Source organism: Numenius arquata, chromosome 9 (genome assembly GCF_964106895.1).
Source record: "Numenius arquata chromosome 9, bNumArq3.hap1.1, whole genome shotgun sequence".
In the NCBI taxonomy this organism is placed as follows: domain Eukaryota; kingdom Metazoa; phylum Chordata; class Aves; order Charadriiformes; family Scolopacidae; genus Numenius; species Numenius arquata.
In genome coordinates, this window is record NC_133584.1 from 41,755,906 (window position 1) to 41,779,675 (window position 23,770).

The 23,770-nt window shown below is 36.2% G+C and overlaps 1 protein-coding gene across 1 annotated transcript in view; it reads left to right on the forward strand.

Annotated features, from left to right (window-relative positions):
- SNTG2 (syntrophin gamma 2) overlaps nucleotides 1-23,770 on the forward strand; it is a 262,116-nt gene that overhangs the window by 135,390 nt on the left and 102,956 nt on the right. The window contains exons 5-6 of the mRNA XM_074153336.1: nucleotides 4,728-4,771; nucleotides 4,888-4,929. Of these exons, the coding sequence (XP_074009437.1) occupies nucleotides 4,728-4,771; nucleotides 4,888-4,929 (86 nt within the window). The remainder of the gene's footprint in view (nucleotides 1-4,727; nucleotides 4,772-4,887; nucleotides 4,930-23,770) is intronic.

A 23,770-nucleotide genomic window follows, 5' to 3' on the forward strand; every position in this document is an offset into this window, starting at 1 on the left:
GGCTGCAAAAGGCAGTACCTCTTAACAGAAGGGACATCTTAACAAGCTGTTAAAGATCGGTCAACAAGTAGAAGGAAGGTACTTCGATCCCTTATTCAGGAAAGTATTTTTATTCAATGTAATAGTTAAGATACTTAAGGTCCGGTCATACAAGTAGCAGTCACTGTATATTTAGTGAGGAGCATATAGGTAGATGAATTCTTGAGTTGAGGTTCTAGAACAATTTCTACTACTGGGATTTGTTTTGAGGAGTAAACCTGAAGCAAGGAACTTCAAATATTGACCTAAAATGAAAGAGTTCTTTGGGTAGAAGGATACAAAGAGTTAATTTTTAAATGTTTAACTGAACAGGCATGTATTTAAAATCAGATCTAGTAAATGTTTTTAAGATGGTAATGTTTTCATTGTTACAATGAAATGCATATTTTTATGCATTAAAATTATTCATAGGTTATTCTTGTACAGAAGAATATTTGGGATGAAATACGGGTAACTTTCACTTAGGAATTTTGTTTTGTTGTGGAATCTGTGTTATTTTTTTTAATAGGATTTAAGGGCTTGATGAATCCAGAATTCATTTTTACAGAGAAAACCAAAGCATTCCCATTTTACGTCAATTTGAAATTTTTTTTCATTCTTATGGTTTGGCTAAAAAAAAAAAAAAAAAAAGAAACAGTGAATTAGCTTTCCAGCTCTAGATCTAGGCAGTTGCTTATGTACTTTGCCAAAGTGAGCCTTTATATATGTATGCATATATATCTGTGTGTGTGTGTCTAAAAATACGTGCATTGTGTGTGTGTCTAAAAATATGTGCATTAGGTTCCTGATACTGAATAATGCTTTTCTGTTAAGTGGATAAAGCAATTGCATTCAAAGAGCGTGTTAATGATCAAATTCTTCTTGCATGTGAAGATGCAAGATCAACTTTCAATAAAAGATAATTAGTTTTGCTTAACAGCTATGTTAAAATATAAAATGTTTCTGGAAACCGTATTTCAGTTCTGTAGGGGTTTATGATGAATATTCTCTTTGGAAGGTGTATTTTGCAGTTTATGAAGCAAAAAGGTAGATACAAAATCTGAAAAACATTGTCATTTCAGTGGACCTATAATATTACAGTTATCATTCTTGTACTCTAGAGAAAGGTATGAAAAGTACATTACAATGTTTCATTTTCCACCTGTTCCAGGTAGCAGTTGAGTGAATAAACTGTGGCCTTAGGATGCCACATGTGCAGTTTCTTTTCTTCCATTTACCTACCTCTGACTGACAATGTAGTTCCCGTATGAACTGCAGAAATCTAATGAAATAGCACTTAAAATTACTATTTGAATTTGTTACCACTACAGTCCAGGTTGAAGAAAAAGGTTAATGATAATTATTCTGTGCAGAGAAATTAGAGAACTAGATAATTTGTTTTAATTCAGGTAAAGTGTTCAGGAGAGAACTGCCTGAAGTCCCTCTGAGGATGGATGGTTTTGGTGCTGAAGCAGTAAAGAATCATACAGAATATCTGATGGAAAGAGCAAATGTAATGACCCTTCTGCTTGGAGATAATGTCACATGGAATAATATGAGAAATTTAATGGCATCCTTTAGCAATTTCAGGAAAGTTCTATTTTTGGTCTTTTCGCTGTTCTTATCTTTCCCATACCGGTTTCTGAAATAAAGACTTTTAAGGCTATTTCAGGAAATATGTCTTTTCTTCTAACTCATTTAAAGTATGCATTTCTTCTACTTTTGGCATTCCCCCTTAGTCTTCAAGTTTGTTTTCTAGTTATCACCTCTACAGCATTTAAAACTTTTTGGCATACTATAATAGAACTTAATGGAAGTTTATTTACATATTCTGGAAGATAACATTGAAGATGCCAGATTATAATTTATTTCCTTATGTAATGTTACATATTCATAACTTGTCTAACTTCATATTATGTTATTCAGCTCAGCCTTTTAAATGTGACATTAATCCAATGTCTATTAGAGCTAACCTTATGCCTTAGAATATTGCAATTATGTGATCAGATTCATCTTCCTTTACATTGTACTACATTCCTTTGTCAATTTATTCTCCTAGTGATTAATTGATTAATTTTAAAATATGCACAACTATTTTTAGCTGAAAAATACTGTAATAATTCTGAAAATATTATCAAGTTTAGATTCATTATACACATAGAGTACCTGGAGCTTCTAACACTAGTGACTGTATTCCTAGAAATACCACATTTTTGCAATTTTAAAAAGCTTTTCACCAACTCTTAAATGGAGTGTTAGCTATGCTTGGCTAGTAGAACTTTTTTTAAAAAAAACTAAATATAACTTATTCATAGTTAGAACTATTTTTTTTGCTTCTTAATTATTGCTCCTTATTTCTTAATTCTGTCCACGTAAGGTGCATAAGTATTTTTAGTTTTATTTTCAAACTCAAGGGACTTAATAGCTGTGTTTAAGCAAGTATTCCAAGTACTAAATGATGGTAGTAATGTAGCACTTTCCAATTTTCTGAAGATACATTTTAAAAAAACATACCTGCCTTGCTTTTCTTATAGACACATCTTAGTTATCATGACTTTTCTTAAATAGGCAAAATTTTAAAGTACTTACACTATTAATGGTCGAATTTTTTTCCTTATGTTGAGAATTAATATTTTTCTATAAAGGCAAAATCAAATCATGACGAACTAATTTGCTAAGTGCATGTAAAACTGGAAGTATTTTTCTCCAGTAAGAATTCATCGTGGGAACCATTATTGTGGGCGCTCTCTGCTGAAACATCTACTGGGTAATCTGAGCTACACTAGGACTCTCCTAAATTAAAGAACTAACCTGCTGTGTCTAGGTTTTCTTTGCTGTGTTCATGCTGTAATGTTACTTGTTTGGAAACACCTTCAAGAATCATGTTGTCATTTGGTTTGGCCTAAGGATCTTGCGTCGCGACATGCAAATACCTGGACTTGTGCAGGAAACTCAGACCATCTGAATTTTTCTCCTCTTGTTTCCTAAAGCAGGTCTAAATTCTATTTAATCACAGTGTATGCTAGTCCTTTTTACACATCCTTCATATTTGGGTATACGTGAGTGACTTATGGCTTTTCTTTACAAGGCAAACTGGACATATATAAAGAGAAAGAAAACTAAGGAAATCTCATGTCAAAAATATACATTTGGAAAGTGTTTTTTTATTTAAACAAACAAATGAAATCTGATCTATCTCCATTCTGCCTCATGACTTGCTAATACAGACAAATTTGTCCACTCAGTTCTGAGTCAGTCACACGTGGTGGACAGGGCATGCTCCCTTTGACTTTATCCTTCCATACTTTCCCGCAACTGGAATTTCAAACACACCCTTTTCCTTTTGTCTCCAATTGCAGTATGCTCTCACTTTCTTAAAGCAGCCCAATGCCCCTTACATAAGCATTGAATTAAAAATGGTTCACATGTTTTTCTTTGTTGCTATATGTATTACTAACATCTTGAGTAAAAGTTAGTGTCGAGGTGCCCAAGCTAACGTCCAGCACATCTGGCGATGTATGTATCCAGTGTAGGCTACTTGGCTTTGCTTCATGATGTTTTTGAACTGCTTTAATTCAGTTGCACTTCTAGGCATAGATATCTCTCTTCTCTGGGAGCTATGGCAAATTGTGTCTATATTTTTAAATACAAAGCAGAATAAGAATACAACTTGTAGCATGGTATTTAAAATAAATAGTGAAATCTTTCCCTAAGTACTGATAAAAGTATGACTAATGAACTGCTATCTTTTATCTGCCAAAGAGTTATTAAAAATCTTTTATAAAGGTAAATTTAATATAAAAAAAGCACTATTTGTACCAAAAGTACATTTATAGTGGCAAGAGCTCTATTGCAGAAATTATGAGAATACTCTGTGCAGTTTTTTTCTTTCCTTTTTACCTCTTTATCCATCTCTTAAAATAATATCTATGTTAACATTTATTGCATTCTTCAAAGCCTCAAGCTGTGACCATATAATGTCGTATATAAGACTAATATGCCTTATTTAATCATATCAGTCTTAGCAGGATCAGAGCCTTACTTTCAATTAAGTAATAAATTCTAAGGGATAAACATCCTCAAATTCCACTAAAAAAAAAAAAAGTAAAAAATGTAAAAGTTAGAGAATACACTTCAAAAATGTCATTGCTTATATCTGTGCAGAATTGTTTGCAGTTTCATTACATTATTCCTATTAACGCTGTAAGGCAGGAAACATGCAAATTACAGACTGGAATAATGTATTTTGTTATTCTCGGGAACAAAGCTAACTCAAACTCCATGTTAAAGCGTTGCATTAAATTCTAGGCACAACCTCTTTAATTATAGCGGTCCCTGTAAATTTGTTCAGGGGGAAAGGAATTGCTAAGTAGTTCCAGAAATTCCTGTTTCCTTTTTGTGGAAGAATAATGAAAAGTGTGAATCACAATTTCCACATAATTTAATGAAATCCTTCATTAGTGAGAAATGACATTTGTATTCCACATTAAATAAGTTCTTTGTGCATTGGAAGTAACTCTCTTAATTTGTTTAAAATTGCTAAGAGTCTATTATCTTTATAGGATGAATACTGATTGCTATGCCATTGGTATTTTCACAACCAAAATGAAAGTTACAAACAGCATGCTAAATGAATTGCTGAAGGAGAATATAGCAGTATTTTTCAGTACTACTTTCAATTAAAATGTACTCCTTCTGTAATCCCACAGCTGACCAAACAGGAATGTTATTTATAGGAGATGCAATAATACAGGTCAGTAAACATTCTTTTTTTTCCACAGACATTTGTTTCGTACTTACCTTTATGTTTATTTCATTAACTAACTTACACATTGTAAACCATTTTCTCTCTATCGTATCTGTTTTTAGGTTAATGGAATAAATGTAGAAAGTGCTACCCATGAAGAAGTGGTAAGTCATTCCACTTTGATTTTCGGATAATGTATGGAATATCCTGTGTCCATACTGTTTTGTCTCTAGCTTTGCCCCATGAGTTTACTCTGTTTTACTATAAAGACAGAGTACTATAGTCAGGTTTGTTATATATGTGATTACTAAAAGCTTAATTTTGGCTGTTAGCATTTGTTATCGTTTCTGCATTCTTACTGTCACTCTTCCTCAAAGTAAGATATATGCATTTGTGGCACAAACGTATTATTCCAAAGTGTCATTTCACTCTCATTTTTTATTGTGGTTTTTACATCCCTTAGCTAAAATAAGTATTTCAAAGCACAAAATAAGGCAAAAATGTGAAATCCTGGTAGGTTACCTCTGTTCTGTTCAGCAGAGTGCAACTGCTCTTACCAGAATAGGAACTGTATCAGTTTTATCAATGAGCACATCTGTGTGTTTGGTTTTTTCCCTGCAAACTGTACACTGGGCTGCTTGCTGTTCAAAATTCAATAGAATGTAAACAAAAAATTAAAAGCCCTTTACAATTTAAGAATGAATGTTGAAGGTATGAAAAATATACATTACCATTTTCATGATGCTACTGTAGGTACCAAAATGTCTTTTGGCTGATCACAATTAGTCTTTCAGGGGTTATAAATGAATTGAATACAGTGCTGCTGTTTCATATTGAGAATTCTCAAGTGTTATGGAAGTATAGATAATAATAAAAATAGCATGCAATGTTAAACTGTTTCTAAATGCTGGGACAAGAATGGGAGGAATGGAGAAAGCAGTGGTGTTACATGTTTTTAAATTTCATCTTACTCTGTGAGTCATTTTAAGATGCTATTTATCAGATATTGTGGAAGTTTCTTTACTGGGGCTTTGAGCAACCTGCTCTAGTGGAGGTGTCCCTGGCCATGGCAGGGGGGTTGGAACTTGATGATCTTTAAGGTCCCTTCCAACTCTAACCATTCTATGATTAGGAAGCAAGAAATGTGCTTAAACATTGGCTCTTTTTGATGACATCTAGAGGTCTAAGATATGCTTGCTGTCTTCAAGCCTGGTGCAGATTTTGGACACGTCCTAATTCTTAGCTGGTACTCCCAGAGCTTATAGGACTATAGATAATAAATAACCATAATAAAGAAATCTTGTACCTAATAAGACCATACCCACATACAAGAAAGAGAAGAATACAGAAAACATAGAAAGATCTCAACTTCAGGCTGGGAGGAGATTAAGGCACACATCTCTGTATCTTGGTTTTCATGGGAAAACCAGTGTGTGTGGATTGCTGTGACACCGAAAAGGCACCTCACCCAGGATTGTACGGCACTGTGGAATGCAGTTGCAGTTTCTGTATAGCTTTTGAATCTGGTGATGTTCATTTTAGGGGAATCTTGGAATTGAAGAATGGAATTATTGTTCTAGAATGGTATGCTGACTCTTGCTGGTGTATTTATTTTCATGGTAATGTTCAAGAAAATGGACCAAGGTCTTCCATTGAGATTTTTATTTGCTTAAAAGGAAAATTATTGAAATGTTTTTACATTGCTTTATAGAATTAAGATGGCAAGGACTACTTTTGGGAAAATATAGAATAGGGAACTTTCTTCTTCTAAAGAATGCTACTTCTATAGCACTTTCAGTGCTTAGATGCTTGCAGCTGAACCTCAAATGAAAAAGCAAGTATCAGTAGTTACTCTATATTACCTATCAGAGTTTAGACAAGAGTTAAGCCAGAAGTTCCTGGCTTAATTTCCAGAATATTTTTACTATCACATGTTCTGTAGCGGGCCTGAGATTAATCTCTTAGACCAATGTTCTGGCAGCATTTCTTGCACTTTCCCTTCCACTTCATACTCTACCCCAGCTGGGGAATTACTTCCACAGCAACACTCAGACTAATGCATTGAAAAGCACAGAGGATATGAGATGAGTGGGAACCTGTCAATCTTGGAAGCCACTGGAAAAAATCACCAGCTTTCAGCAGGTGTATCCAAATGGCTCCTAGCAATAACATGTTTTATAGCATCTGTTCCCTGTGCTGCCTACTCTCTGTTCTGTCCTGAACCACCAGGATACCTCGGCCTCATCCTTCTCCCATACATCACTTCCAACAATTCTATACCATGTAGCCTTCACAGGCCACGACCTCTTCTGCAGTGATGAATGCTGAAGAGGCAATGGATCGGCTAAGCTTTAGCAGCTTCCAGGCTTTTCTAAGGGTTCTTACTTAGCTTTATTGGATTATATTTGAAAATGTAGCGGGCGCTTGCCATTTTCACTGACTTAAAGAAAAGCAGCAGTCTGTAATATCTTTGGGGTTTTTTTCTCTTTATTCTTCCAGCTAATTTCACGTGGTTTTGAAATACAGTTTACCACAATGTTTGGTCTAACCTGAAACAAAATAATTTATTGAATAGTGGCTAGTTTTTAACTGGTTTATTTCATCAGATTGACTGTATGCAGATAAAGCCAGTTCACGTTCACTCCATGTACAGTGCTTTTCCAGTCTGCAGTGCAAGGCAGTTTAGGTAAAAATTGTTACCCCTGTTGCCTGTTTATTGGCAGCTATCAGTCAATTCACTGACAACTGTATCTCAGAATAGCATCTGTAGCAACCATAAATGACATGGGCTTTGACAGTCTTATCAGCAAGGCAGAAATTACATGGGCAAAGGAACTAAACTTGCTTTTATTACTTGGAGGTGATCTCTCTAGGTCAAGATAAAGCACACCTGCATGATCTTGCGGTCCCTTTCTTGGTGTTTATTTATACCATCAGACTGAATCTCTAGAGTAGTTACAGACAATCTCAGTAAAGCACAGCCAGGTCTGTTGTGTATTGGTGAGCTGTCCTCCTGCTGCTTGTATTGTTATTACACATACAAAACTCTAAACTTCCTGAAAGTTATTGTCCACAAAACAGTAATTTACATCCTGTAAGGTCTGTTTTTTCAGTACCAAGAAGCACTCCAGAACTGTTGATGTAGCACAGCTAAGCTGCAGTGGTGAGGAATGACACAGAATGACACGCTCTTTGCCCTGTACGTGGGAAGTCAACAAAATCATTAAACAAAATTTCCTGGCACAACTGTAGGCCATATGGCTTCTGGAAGCTCCAGGAGGAAGACAGATCTCAATGGGCCAAGGGGACAGATCTGCAAAGAGACTTTTCTACTACCACAACCTGCTATCATAATCAGAGTGGGGTTAGATAAACATGTCAGCTGGTAGGGGAAGGGTCTGATTCTGAGAGATTTGAGATGAGGTAAGCTACTGCCAAAGTTCCCAAGAGAATGGAAGATGTTTTATTTCTTATCAAAATTATGTTAATGCATTTTTATGAAATAATGGTTGAGACTTCTCATCCAAAATAAAAATCTAATTTGACTTTGGTGGTTTTAGAAATGAAAAGAAATGCTTCAAAAGGAAAGGTCCATTTAATGTCTCCTAAGCTTTCAGCTTGTAGGGATCAGTTGTTTGTTATTAGTTGCTATTTGTAGATAGAACATGTCAATGATGATGCGCTTGTCTGCTACCTGTCAGAAAGTTAGTATTTCTTATCTCATTTTGTTGGATTACAGAGGCCCAGAGTGTATGCACTTGCACACAAACATGGCACATAAACATCTGAAGTGAAATTTATATTGAATTTAGAAATAAGTCTGAGCAATCCATTTAATCTTTTACAAAAGGAAGCCTTCGGCTTACATTCTTGAGGGTCCATGGGTCCCTGTGTGGTTTTGTTTGATGGAAGTGGTTGTGTTTAAACTTTTGGTATGGCACAGATCCAAAACTGCAGTAATGTTTGCATGAAAAAATGGTCTTCTTTCATGTGCAAGGTTTTTAAGGTATGCAAAATAGGAAGCCCCGTCCCTAACTTCCATTTAGGGTTCAGACACCATATAAACCATCAGCTTTGAGTTTTACATACAATGCAGAAGGTTGCAACACATAAAAGCATCACTGGAGAAGGTTACTGTTACAATGTATTAAGCTATTAATATAGTAGCTTAATGATTAAGGGTACTTGTTCAGAAAGCGGGAAGTTAAGGATGGAAGACTCATCTAACTTTTAGGAAATCATACCTGCATCTTCTTTCTCTGTAAAGAGTGTGCTATTTTCTAAGTGTGTCAGTCAGGTGAGGTGAGAGGCACTCCAGCAATTCTGTTCAAAAGACTCTCAGCAATGAGGCTTGGCTAGGCTCAATTCACACACGTTTTACACTTAACATTGTTAACGTCATACAAAGTCCTTAATCAGTGGGGGCCTGTCAAAGGACATTGACTAATTCTTTTGTCTTGCCTTATTTTTTCATCTGGCACCATGATCTTGTACACCTACCTCAAGATGGGAATTCTGAAACACCACCCTCCAATACAGTTTGAACACAATTCTGCTGCTTGCAAAAGAAGTGGTGAAGACCTCTTTTGTAAATACCTAAGTCAAGATTTCAGATTGTGCTGTGTGATCCAAGGGACCTAGGTACTGCTGGCTCTGGCTGGGATGGAGTTAATTTTCTTCGTAGCAGCCAGTGTGGTGCTGTGTTTCAGTTTGTAACTAAAACAATGTTAATAACATGCCAGTGTTTTTGTGATTGCTGAGTCCTGCTTGCACACCATCAGGGCTCTCTCTTTGTCCGGCTCTTCCCCTTCTCAACGAGTAGGCTGGGAGGGGGCAAGAAATTGGAAGGGGACACAGCCAGGACAGCTGATCTGAATTGACCAAAGGGATTTTCTATGCCATATAAACCATGCTGAGCAGTAAAAATTGTGGAGAGGGTTTTCTGAGGAAAGCAGCCCTTTATGCATTGCTTAGAGACTGTCTGGGCATCAGTCTACTTGTAGGAGGTGGTGAGTGATTGCCTTTGCATCACTTGTTTTGTTTTTATCTTTATTTTTTCTTCACTTATTAAACTGTCATTATCTGCAGGGTTTCGTGGCTTTTGTTCTTCCTATTCTCTCCCCTGTCCTGCTGGTGGGGGGACTGAGTGGGCAGCTGTGGGGGGGCTTAGCTGCTGGCTGGGGTAAACCCACCACAGACTACTAAAAGGGATGCTGGTAGCAATGATAGAGATACTGAATTACTTCATTAGTGCCAGCCATAGTGATAAGCCATTAAGGGGCAGAAGCAAGTACATGCTTCTTGGGTTTTTTGGTGTTGGGGTTTTGTTTTTTTTCCTGGTTTTTTGTCTTTTGGTGTTTTGATATTTATTTATTTATTTTTAATTGTAGCTCTAACAAATGTTTTCAAGAATTTGCTTTGGATTTTTTATTTTATTTTCTTTTACAATGGCATGTTTGGATTCTTTAGTGTTTAGAATTTTCCCCTTTTGTTCTTAATTTCTACCATTTTAGAATATCTGCTGGTTCAGCCTTACACCATGTGAGAAGGTGCACTGAATAGGCACAAACTCGGATAACCTGTATCTGGAAGATTATACGTAATTGTTTGTCAGTTTGGCTGACAGGTGTTAAAGACTTAAGACCCACCGGGCTAAATACATGGGAGAGAAAGCTACAAGATCTGGGAATTGTAGGAAAGAAGACCAAGTTGTTCTGTCTGCTACCTGCTGTCTTCACAACTGGTGCTCTGGAGATGCTTATGTAGATAACTGGTTTGTCCCAAATACAGAGTTTTGTTTCTTGACCTTTGAACTTCCAGCAAGGTTAAAAGATAATTTCTTCTCTAATAATAATTCCAAGCAACTAGCTGGTCAATTAGCAACAATTTCACAACAAACTGGCTTTCCTGTTTTTCTGTGATTACTAGAATTTGGTTTTCTCTACAGTTCTTCAAGCTGCTACTATTACACCTTAGTTCTGGCTTAAGGGTATGGATAGAAACATAAATAACTTGAAATCAGGACTAAGGAAAATCCTGCTTTTAGAGTATGTAATACAATAAACTGTGAAAAATTGCAAATAATTTACTTTCCTTGAAAAATAAGTTTATTTTTAGAAATAGTGTTGGTGTGGAGAGACTGTGACTACAGAAAATGTTAATTTGGAGATTAATATAGTTTCTGTATTGCTCATCTGAGTGGAAAATTAATTTTGTTTTCCTGGTGGTGAATCAGGTTATCAGCCTGGACAACACAAAAGGAACAGTGAACAGTCAGTTCCGCTGAGGGAAGAAAGAGGGGGAAGCAGAGGGGAAGAGTAATTTGCTTGAAATTCACTATGAAGGGATAGCATTTGGTATCCACTTGGATGGGGCTTCAGTTTTCAATATATTCACAATAACCTGTGAAAGGAAATGGAACACAAGGTGACAGTTTGCTGATTCAACAAAATTTTTCAAGTTGGTGAGGATCATAGAATAGTATGGGTTGGAAGGGACCTTAAAGATCATCAAGTTCCAACCCCCCTGCCATGGGCAGGGACACCTCCACTAGAGCAGGTTGCTCAAAGCCCCATCCAGCCTGGCCTTGAACACTTCCAGGGATGGGGCATCCACAACTTCTCTGGGCAACCTCTTCCAGTGTCTCACCACTCTCACAGTAAAGAATGTCTTCCTAATATCTCATCTAGATTTCCCCTTTTGCAGTTTAAAACCGTTACCCCCTTGTCCTATTGCTATACTCCCTGGTAAAGAGTGCCTCCCCATCTCTCCCATAGGCCCCCTGGAAGGCTGCTGTAGGGTTTCCTCTGAGCCTTCTTTTCTCCAGGCTTAACAACCCCAACTCTCTCAGCCTGTCTTCATGGGAGAGGTGCTCCAGGCCTCTGATCATCTTCACCTGAGCAGGTGAAGGATAAGGGCGAGCTGTGAAGACTGATAGTAGGACTGAGTGATTTGGTGGCAATACAGTAGAAAGTGATCTCCTATACAGATGGCAGGGCACATAGGTTGTCCAGATCATCTTTCTTCTACGTACCACCTTTTGTGAACAGCTCTTGTCCACAGTGTTCTCTGCAACAGCATCTGAGGGAAACCCACAGAAATTCCTGCTAAAGGCTACTCCAGTGAATGCTTTCCTGTCTGGTGTTTTGTGGCACAGGCTGTGTGCTTTTCTCTCTGTACTTATTGGGAGAAGGAAGTAAGATTCGGAAAGATTTTAGTGAGTCCTCAAGGTGAGCACTGCCTTATGATGAAATGCTCAAAAAGCACCTATTTGTATCCACCGTAAGCAAAACATAGATGACGTGATGGTTTTTTGTCACTGGAGCTTTTCAAGATTGGAATGGACAGAGTCCCACGAAAGGTTGGGCCAGATGATCTTTTCAGGTCCTTCCCAATCTGGGCTGTTTCATTATTCTAGGATTGGTTCCAATGTAAGTTTGGATGAAATGAGTCACATTTCAAGATAACAATGGTTAGCTAGAAAAGGCAGAAAAGAGGTGCTAAGTATATAAAATTAAGAACTAGATGCTACATGATATTTTTTCTTACTATATCCTATTCATATATTTTTATAGTAAATTAGTGTGTTTCACACACTTCTAGTATTTCACACAAATTTTAATCTTGCTGGAATTTTCTTCACTGACCCAGGAAAGTACTTAGAAACCTTACTGTTTGCTTAGGTGTAGTCTCACAGAAGTGAGTCACTAAATAAGCAATATCCATTAAAACAGAGAATCCATTCAATGGGGATTGGTTTAGATTTTCAGAATTTGAACTGCTTTTAACCAGTAGTTATCAAGTGGTTTTGCCAGATCTTATATAACTTCAGATGTTTATTGTAATACTATCTAATGTGTTATTGACATGTCTGGCTGGGAGTGGTAAACTTGTGCTTCAATAGGCTGATTCATTGAGATACAAGGAATAAATCTGAAAATTGCTTATCTTTGAAAACAGTGAAATTTTATTTGCATTCATCCCCTATTCCATCATCCATTCTGTGTTAGCTATTTTAGAATCAAAGTTCACTGAATGGTTCTCTGGAATTCATTTAGAAGTGGTGGAACATAGATTATGAATTTTATCCATATAATATCAGAAAGAAAAAGGCTGAATATAAAAAAAAAATTGGAAGATACATAATTAAAAGGTATGTAATGCTTACCTGCTCAACAAATATCTCGTATAAAATTTTATAAGATAATTAAAAAGCATAGAATTATAGTGATGAATTAATAAAATTAATAAAAGAAATTATGAAATAACTTATCAAATTGATGGATGCTTGTGAAGTAACAAAATTACATTCTTGTGATTTGCTAATTTTATTGTGTAGTAATATAGTCATATTAGTGAATAGATTTTATTGATTTATAGTGTTATTAAAATCATTAATGTACTTCTATCTTTAAACAAGGTATATATTTACAATGAGAAAACTGCAGTGTTATGTTCTGTAGGCTTAACTACATGTTAATATTTGAATATGTAATTCAGTTATACTTGAGGCAACAACCTTTTGACATTTCGAGAAGGTAAAAATAAAGTTTTCATTTAATATCAATATCTATAGAGAGTTTAATACCTTAGGATTCCTGCCAGAAATAATCAGCACACAAGTTCAAGAGAAATGCTTGTTCATTTGCTAGATTGCCCAGGTAGTTGCTACATTAAAATGTATGGATACCCTTACAGACATACACATATTTCTGATCCAAGATTGATGCTTAACTTCAGATTATTCCTTGAACTTTTACAGTTTTTCCTGCAGGAAGCTTCTCAGTTTGAACATGCTCTTTCACTCAACAGAGAAAATGTTACGAAGTCAAAAAGAACAGTTATAATTGAAACCTGACTATTATGAAACAAGAGTTTTGGTGGTTAAATGAAGGAAAAGACTAACATTTTTCTACATAAAAAGGCTGTGTATGATTCATTTCATGGAGACCTATCTTAATGCTGCCAAGATGTAGATTCTCAGTACTTTAGCAATACTCTGCATGGTTCACTTTAATAGTCTTTTGTACCGCAGTTTTGTAGTTACGTCACATAGAAAAATATTCCTCTAATATTGGAATGGTAATTCTACCAGATCCAGAAGAACCAGTAACTGAGATTTTCTCATATCATGTGTAGATTATCTCATTCCTTTGAATGCCATGTAACTGATTATTTTTTTTTCGTCAGCTGCATGGCTCTCCTATTTTCTTGGTACTTTCCAAAATTTACTTTTAGATTTCTTCATTTTAGTAAATTATTTGTGTTGAGAATTTAAAAGAGATGTTATAAATGGTTTTCATGTAAGTGAAGTTGTGCTTCTGTATTCCCTATCCCTTGCTCCCTCACTTGCACACTCTAACAAAAGCAATCTGTTCCTTCCATGATTTATTTTTTTTTTAGCCAAACTGGAAGAATAGGTGCCTGCTACTGAAGAGCATTTTAAAGATGAACAGTTACAAAAAAAAAAAAACAAAACAAAAAAAAAACCACCAAAAAAAAACCAAAACAAAAAACCCCAACCCACGATAAAATTGTACACACTTCCTGAAATTGTCTATATACATTACTGCAAAGTTGAGCTGGAATTACATCTTACGGTGTGAATGCAAGTTAAAAAAAGTATGTGGTATTGCACAGAAACTCAGCAGTTGTTTCTTAAATCACCTCAACATCACACTCTGTTTCCGGGAATTGCCGTGTGTTCAAATAATGCAGGTGCAGTAGAGTGGAAATAAGAAATCAATCTCTGTAAAAATTATATTGAACACATAGAGAAGTGTATGTGCATTTTTGTGTGTGTGTATGTTTTGTCATGGGAAACCTAAAAAAATATGACATAGAATAATCAAACAAAGCAGACATTGTGCTTACAGAGAGATGACAAACAAGTCTCAGGAAAATGTCAGAGAGGAAAGAAAAGGAAGAGCAGTAGGAAAGCACAGAAAATCTGTTCCAGTGACTTTTTGAACAGGCTTTTGCTGGTGCTTTCCCTGATTTCACTCATGTGACTATTAAATAAAAAATTTTAAAAAAGTAAAACCTTGAAATATGCAATTGACTAACCTAGAGTTAAAGTGGCTTTCCTTCTCATGCATATGTTTTTAGAGAGCTTGATTAATCAAAACTTGAGAAGAAATAAAATCAAGGTACATACTTTCACAACCTTGATATTACCACTTCCCTTCTCCAGATCCTCTCTGTTCATGAGAGCTGAAGAGAGAGGAAGGGGAAAATGGAGATTTCTCTAGAACAACTTGGCAGGGCTATACTTTGAAATTGCTTAGGGGCATCCATCCTTATGGGATGGACCCACTGATTCTCCCTTTATTTTTTTCAAAATATTTTAATGCGAAATGCTTTTGATCTTTTGAAGATAGTTTGAGCATTTTCTGAATTTTCTTCTTGGGTAGTTTCACAGTTGTTTCCTCAATAAAGATACAATAAAAAAGTAATTGAAAAGAACACAGACAAAACCTTGGGCATATTTTACTTTTCTTACTCTAGCTGATTTCCAACACTGACCTGCATTGATATTGGAAAAAAAATGTAGAAGGTTTTACCTGTCGACTTTTCTATGACCAGTTTCTGTGTATGAAGTATGATTTATTTAGTTTGGGATTAGGCGTATTGTCTTCCCAATATGTTGCTGTTACCATTATTTATTTAAATGGGCAGTTTGGGGCATGGAATAACGGAGTCCTGTCTTGACTGGCTTAGATGTGCTGGTGAAGATTTTGCTTTCTTAACTTAATCTTGGTAGTTCTCAAAGAGTTCCTTTGTCATTGCCTCAGTCAGTCCCAAAAGAACGCTTGTCATCTGTTATCGGACAGCAAATACCTGTTACGGTGAGCAGATAGCTACAGAACATCTGCACGCTTCAAAGAACCGAAGCACGAACAGAAAGATGTGAATGAACCCTTTTATTAGGGGGCATTTATTACTGCGTTTAATGTAGTCGCTTTCATCTGTTAAAACCTACCATGTATTTTGGAAAATTAGCTGCTGCTATGTAGCTGGACAGTAACAGGAGACAAAAAATAAACATTAATAGCAATAATGCTAATTTTTGACATCAGAGTGCAGAGGCAAGTTCTGCTGTTAATAGTTTTCATATTCTTTCATATTCTACCCTATACAATTTTTCTGAGCTATTTGGTCATAGTAGAATAGCAGCCCTGTTACCATGACAGTGAGACAAATAATTCACCTAGCTTAGATGAGAAAGATCTGAGTTTAGTTTCATTTCTCCAGGTGCTAATTTGCCATGAGTATTTTGCATCCCATAAAAATAAAGCTACATAAGATCAGCAAATTATAGTACAACTTTAAAATTTTGTGGGATGTACAATTCAACCTCACTGTTTGGCAGATGCTCTAAGAAATGTGATGATTTCATCACTGAATGCATCTGGCAGCATTCCTCATTAAGTAGCAAGTTATAGTATACTTTTGGTCTCCGGTGTCTTTTACATGCAAATGATAAAACTCACATGCTTTAAAACACATTTTTATCATTTAAATTTTCACCCTTTTGCACCTTTACAGTGCTTTGTAAAGGATAGCAAAATTTCAGAGAAAGATTTTTAAAAAATAGAGTAATACATTATGGTACCTGTGTTAAATGTATACTTAAAAATATTACATAATTTCTGTGAGGTACTTGTGGAAACCCACTGTCTTTCAAGCTCTAAACATGTTAAGAAAGCAGCCACAATTAAGTAGTTCAGATTTCAGTACTACAATTTCACCCTCCATCTATTTCACAGTCACTTAATTCCCTGGGTTAGAGAAGCAGCAGGTACTCTGGCATTATGAGCATTTGCGGTGTGCATAATCTTCAAGTACAAAAGCAGAATTACTATAATTAAAACTGATGGAACAATTCAACTACCTGGCACAAAGGAGCTATAGGAAGAACTAAAGTCTTTGTTAAGCTATGGACACAGACTATAGCACTTCTTAGAATAAAGCACATAGAGAGTGCAGCTGGACAGCTACAATTTTAAGCAGTATTTCCTAAGGGTAAAAGGAGGTAAGATTTTTAAAACTTTTAAAAAATAAAATTAAAAAATTAAAATCTGTGTCATTTTAACCCTTTTAATTTATGTTTATTTTATTTATAAATGTTGAAAGACATAAAAAGGATTTATAACAAACTATACTAGCGTCTTTATTCATAAATAAGGGGGTTCCTACTTCCATCTCCTCCTCCTACCTATATAAAATTGAGCACCATGGAGGGAGACCAAATATTTAAGCTAAAGGAGAATGTTGGAATAAGAACAAAAGGATATAAACTATCCATGGGTAAGTCTAAAGTGTCCTTGAAAGGGCTGGTAGGAAAAGAAGTTACCAGGTTTTAAAACAGGACTTAATAGATTCAGCAACATTGCTGGACGATGTCCCTTGTTACCCCTGACAAACGCTAGGAAGACCTATCTGCTCTTGCTTCCTTTGATCCTTACATCCAGTGCACAAACTAAGCCATGTCTTTATTTTTGCTCACTCTGCTGGATTTTCACTCTGATTGAGCTGGCTTCTCTGAAGCCATATCTTCTTTCTCGTTTCTCCCTCCCCCGCCTTCCTCTGTCTACCTAAACAGCGTTTTGTGCTTTTGATGGATTCACTACCTTATATTGGGTGACCATCAGGGTATAAGGAGCTAGGAGTGCGATGTACTCTAGCTCAGTGTTATTAAGAGAACCAAGCTGCAAGCTAATGAAGAGTTAGTGTACACCCTTGTGATGTTGAATAGATTAATTAAACACGTCTTTGTAAAAGATTAGACTTCGGTTATTTTGCACTTTGTAAATTTCCTTAAATGGAAAGGAAAATGTAAGTTATTTAGAGGACTTACAACCACATAAAATTAACCCATTAATAAAATTGTTGTATTTCTGATCATAAGGCATATTAACAAACTCCTTTGAGTTCACTGTATGAACTGTACGTAAGTATTGTTTCTTTTCAAAAGGTCATTGACTTAATGGGACTGTGATCTAAACAAGTGCAGGGGTCTTATAGCTGTCACTAGTATTTCCGGCAGGTTTGTTTAGCCACTGAACTGAGGCTGGATAATGGTGCCTGCTCCTGTTCCCTATTGTAGATACCAGGCAAAACATTTACTCACAGAGCAGGAGTGTATTCGTATATTTCAGATGCCACATAAGCTAGCACATTGCATCAAAACTATTGGGGAATTGGATCAGAAATTCAAAAGGCTTTTTGTAGTTGTTTTTGCCTAATGTGGTATTAGATGGCAAAACGTCTAATATAAAAAGGTATAGCCCTGTATTTAAAGAAACATGGCTCTAGCTGAAATCAGTACTCTGGGGGAAGAGAAGTTAATTCTTCAGAAGAGTGTAACATGTCGATGTGATTGTCACGATGTTCCCTTCATCAATTAGAATGATTTCCCCCCCCCCGCCCCGGTACAGGAAATGTTTAGTGTTGAATAATCTTTTTACAAGTAATGTGTAAGAGTAGATGAGCAATAAAACACGGTGCTCATTCTAAAATTTTGACTTCTGTGGCTTTGAACTCTTTTCAATTATATCACATTGATAACAGTTGAGACTGACGGGAATTTCTATAGAGGAGTCCTTTTAATGCTCTGATGTTCTTGGAATTTTTTGAAGTATGGCAAAGTTACTTTCTCAGGGATGGATTTTCATGCTTCAGGTAATAGCCTTAAGCAAATTTATTTGAACTTCCGTTGCTTCAGGGAACAGCTGATTTGGCCCAGAATGTATTTTCCAATGCACAATGTGTATCAGCATCTTTCATATCCCCGATATTTGTGTAAGCATTGTTTTGAAGTGAAACACAAACTAGTGTGTAATTAAGTAGAAAGAATAATGTACAAAATAATGAAAAAAACCCTTTAAATAGTTTCCTTTTTTGTCTATAATTCCTGGTAATTATATCATACAGGAGCAGTGGTTTTTGTCTGAATTAATTATGAAGCTTTGTGGTTAAAAACATCTTTTACTGTATTTGTAGGCAGAAATAAGAGAAAAGTGCTAATTGACTGAACAAAGGGAAATTGCGGTTTAATTTAAATCTGTGAAAATTTCTATAAGCTGCATTTTCTTGATAGGTAGGTGATGTGGAGGGGACATTTTTAAAGTGATAATAAATAGGACTTAGTTTCTCAGAGAATAGTATGTTTTATTTTTGGATTGGAAGATGCAGATTCACTACGGTTTCAATGTCCCGACTGGGATGTACATACCAATTGCTGTTACATATCCACCATGATTGGGACTCTTCAGATATTCATCCAGCCAAAGGGACTGATTTGCAACATGTGAATAGTAGCAAATCCATGTGAATATAGTAGGAGAAAAAAAAAAAAAAATCAAAAATCAAGCATAAGGAGAAATGGGAAAAGCACCAGTCCCTCTTCTGCTTTACTTTTCTCTGTGTTTTGTTGCTAGCTAATACCTTTTCTACCCTTGAATTTATGTGTGATTCTTTAACAAACAAAAAACTTTATGGCTTCTCCTAGTGTATAGTGCAGTTGTATTATACTTGGTAGCTTTTTATATACCTATAGCCATAGAGGGAGTTGTGCATTATGAGCTGTGGTGAAAGTTTGCTGTGAACCCCAGTTTGTGCTGAAGCACAAGATTGTCATGAGAAAGCTCCTAGATTATATCAATGAGTGGAGCAGCACAGTGATTTGGCTGCAGAGCTCATGCTGCACTAGACACCAAGCTGTATGGTGCAGTTGACATGCTGGAGGGGAGAGATGCCATCCAGAGGGACCTTGACATGTTTGAGAGGTGGGTCCATGCAAAACCTAATGAAGTTCAACAAGGCCAAGTGCAAGGTCCTGCACCTGGGTCACAGTAATCCCAAGCACAAATACAGCACAGGCTGGACAGAGAATAGCTGGAGAGCAGCCCGGAGGAGAAGGACTTGAGGGTGTTGGTTGACAGAAGCTCTCAACATGAGCCAGCAATGTGCGATCACAGCCCAGAAAGCCAACTGTATCCTGGGCTGCGTCAAAAGAAGCTTGGTCAGCAGGTCGAGGGAGGTGATTCTGCCCTTCCATTCTGTCCAGCCCCAGGGCCCCCAATGTAAGAAGGACATGGACCTGTTGGATCGAGTCCAGAGGAGGGCCACAAAGATGATCAGAGGGCTAGAGCACCTCTCCTATGAGAGTTGAGGTTGTTCAGCCTGGAGAAGAGAAGGCTCAGGGGACACCTTATAGCGGCCTTCCAGTACCTGAAGAGGGCCTACAGGAGAGATGGGGAGGGACTCTTTATCAGGGAGTGTAGCGATAGGATGAGAGGTAATGGCTTCAAGCTGAATGAGGGGAGATTTAGATTACATATGAAGGAGAAATTCTTTACTGTGTGGGTGGTGAGACACTGGAAGAGGTTGCCCAGAGAATTTGTGGAGAACCCATCCCTGGAGGTGTTCTAGGCCAGGCTGGATAGGGCTTTGATCATCCTGGTCTAGTGGGAGGTGTCCCTGCCCATGGCAGGGAGGTTGGCACTCGATGATCTTTGAGGTTCCTTCCAACCTAAATCATTCTATGATTTTATGAAATCTCATTCATTGAGGTATAGATCTTATGTATTTATCAGCATGTTGAAAAACCGCGCCCAATAAGGCCATCTTTCTCTTTATAGTCGTACCCTTGTAGTTAACTTCATTGTGTCTGCGCTCTGAGTGTAATTCATTTCACTTTGAAAGTGATCATTAATAGCATCCTTGGTAAATTCAACATTATTCTCTGTATTTTTCTGGATAACTAGAAAACTTTGAAGTGTCCATGTATGCCTGATCCTGGTCAACTCTGTATTTTTTTTTTTTGTTGTTGCTTGAAGGCTTTACATTTCAGCAGAGGGATGAGAGTAGAATACTTTTATCTATGGGTGGTATCAGTACCACTGCAGTACTGTGTCATTATTGTTGCTGTGTTGTAGCAATGACAACATTCTGGACAGAAACTACTTCATAAAAACGTTTTTTTACTTCACCACTTTTCTCCCATGCTTTGTCTCATCTTTTTAAATTTTAGTTCATTAAAATAGAGACTATATTATATATTTGTAAAATAAAATTTCTCAAAAATATAATAATATAAGCATTCATCTAATGATCAGATAAAAATTGCAGAATAAACAACAGATGTAAGAGACCACTAATAAATCAGTCATGGTAGTAATTACCTAGTTTATAGCTTTTCTTACTATTGTTACTTAAAATACTGTAAGGCTCAGTTTGCAGAAAAGAATGAGAGGGGTCGATCCACTTAGAGAGACAGATTACCAGACATTACAGTATGGATCCGTCACAAAACTAATGCCCTGAATCTTTCATATTATAATAGGAAGAGGCCAGAGTGAAATAGAAATATATTCTTCTTTTAAACATATACTCTTATTTAAATATATACACGTGTGGATTATCTTCCGGTAGCTATACAGGAAGCTGATCGTTTAAGCTAATTATTCATCCCAGTCTGAGGAAACAAAGCAACAGGATCATACTAACATGTATGGATGGCATGGACAGATTTTCAAAAAAGAAGTGGGTTGACTCATTAGCAATATTATACCAAGTTGTATAACTCATTATGTGATTTGCTCAATGACTATGAAAGCTACAAATCTCTTCAGGCACATACACAATTATCAAAGAACAGTACTGGTAAAGTAGAGAAGTATAAGGAAAAGTTACTTGAGTCATGGGATACAATTATGCAGGATATCTATGATAGATTTCTGTAAAAATAATTTTGGTTCTAATTATAGGATAAGATACCTAAATGAAAAAGGAAAGACTGGAAGAGAGTTGAAGTCACAGCAGAATTAATAAATTAACTGTCATTTTTGAATATTGCTATGAATTTTTCAGAAACAAATGCTTGTTTCAGAGTAGCCAATTAAGTATTAAGGAAGAGAGTATTGTTCATAGAATACTGCAAAGCTAAGGGAGATAAGAATTAGAAGTATTTATTGGAAACCACTTCGTAATTGACCAGTGGAAAAGAGACAAGTGTCAAGAAATCATTAGTTCTTGAACTAACTTAATTCTGCTTCATGCTTTTCCAATACTGTTTGCAATCCCAATTTTAATTTTATAAACTGTAGTGTAAAACCACTTTGCTTCTGCTGTCACTTTAAAGACTACTGGTACTGTGAGGTCTCTGTTTTTATGCATCTTCCTTGCCTACTCACAGACATGAAAGCACGATACCAGATTTTTCAGTTCTACTCATATGGGGTTGAGCTGAAACTGCCATTTCCAAAAAAACTTCCAAACATGCTTTAGTCTAGGAGGCATTTTAAGTATTCATTACTGTTGTTGCTTTTTTTATTCTGAGGGTTTAAGTATTTTTTAAAACTTCTCTAGATTTCATTGGGTTTTTTACTATTACTCATTACGATCTTTTCCAACCAAAACAATTCTATGATTCAATGATTCTAATTCTCTTCATAGGTTTTACTACAACTTCTTGGTTGTTTGCCTGCTACATTACAGGCTTGTACATAATCTTCCACCTTGGTACTTGTCAAGCCCAAGACTTGCACTTTGTGTGAATTTCAAGTGTTTATTTGTGAAAAGCTTGTACTTCAAGATCAGATATTCATCAAGAGATTTACTTCCCTTTACTACAGACTTTTTGCTTCAGTCCAAATTAGGTGCTCAATCTTAAATGTTCATCTGTGGATGTGAGATAGGATTCATCTCGTCTAATTTCAGATATTTAAAATGTAAGGTTTTTATCCAGATTCTCCTTATTTAGAGATAGACACCTGCGGGTGATGATTCCTTTTTATCCTAAGATCTTTACTGATTTCTAGAAAAAATACTAACTACTTTAGAGTTGAATCTTTTAAATGGCCAAAGTTAAATGATGTGACTTCTGTTCTTGGAATAGATCTTAGCTAAAGGGCTGTATGGGTGAATTCATTCATCAGACATGCTTCTTTTCATTTTTAATTGCTGTTAAAGTTCTGATCTATAGTAAGACAGAACCTGATTCAAACAGCCACAACCTTGTCTAAATCTCTGAGCGGTATGAATATTAACGATCAGGTATGTTTGAAGGGTTAGAGCAAGCCACAGTAAACACAAGGCACCAGAATTTAAAAAGAATCCTCATCAGCTGTGAATTCTGCCATTGACTTGCCTGCCTGAGTTAGGTATAAATGATTTCCTTAAAATGGGTGTTGACAGTAAAAATGAGGCAACAGAGGTCGTTTGGCTTTCCTGAAATGAGTCATATTTTTCTCTGCGGACTCTGGACTGTAGTTAGCTAAGTGAGATCTAGACGCTCCTATTTATATTTTTAACGTTCTTTCTGTTCTACTCTTGAGAAATGCATGCGAAAAATACAAGCATAATAAACTGTGGCTTGATGGGTGCACTTAGAAGCAAAATTCACAAATTAGAGCAAGCATGAAAAGCAAGCGTTTCTTCTGATGCCTTTTTCTCCTTTAAACATATGAACACACAATTAAGTGCATACATATACACAGTTAGCTGCAGTAAATGTATTTAATCAACTATTTTTGAAAACCCCACAACTAACAGTTTTACAATTCTCCTTTTCTGTTACTACTGAAGTAAGGCAACAGTGCAACAGGCAACAGTGGCTGTTGCTCCAAAGCAAATGGATTTGTCTTTTTGGTCTTACTGGACTTGTGCAAAAGCTTCAGCGCCACAGAGCAGTGCATTATTTAGTGATCTTCCATACTGTTAATACCTTCTTGTGAGCACTGAAATTGATTATTTTTTTTCTCTTAGTACGTGTGTGGTTCAATACAACCACCTCTTCAGATGCTACCTAAGAATAAAAGTAGCTTGACAAGAGTATGATACAGTATGAGTATCTTTTAAGGTATTACTGCTTCATAATTTTAAACCAAAACATTAATATTAGAATACTTTCCTTTTCAAAATATAACTTGAAATGAAAATCAACTTGCATGTTCTGCAGCAGTTTCTAATCTACTGTTTTGTTTTGTTCCATACAGTTTC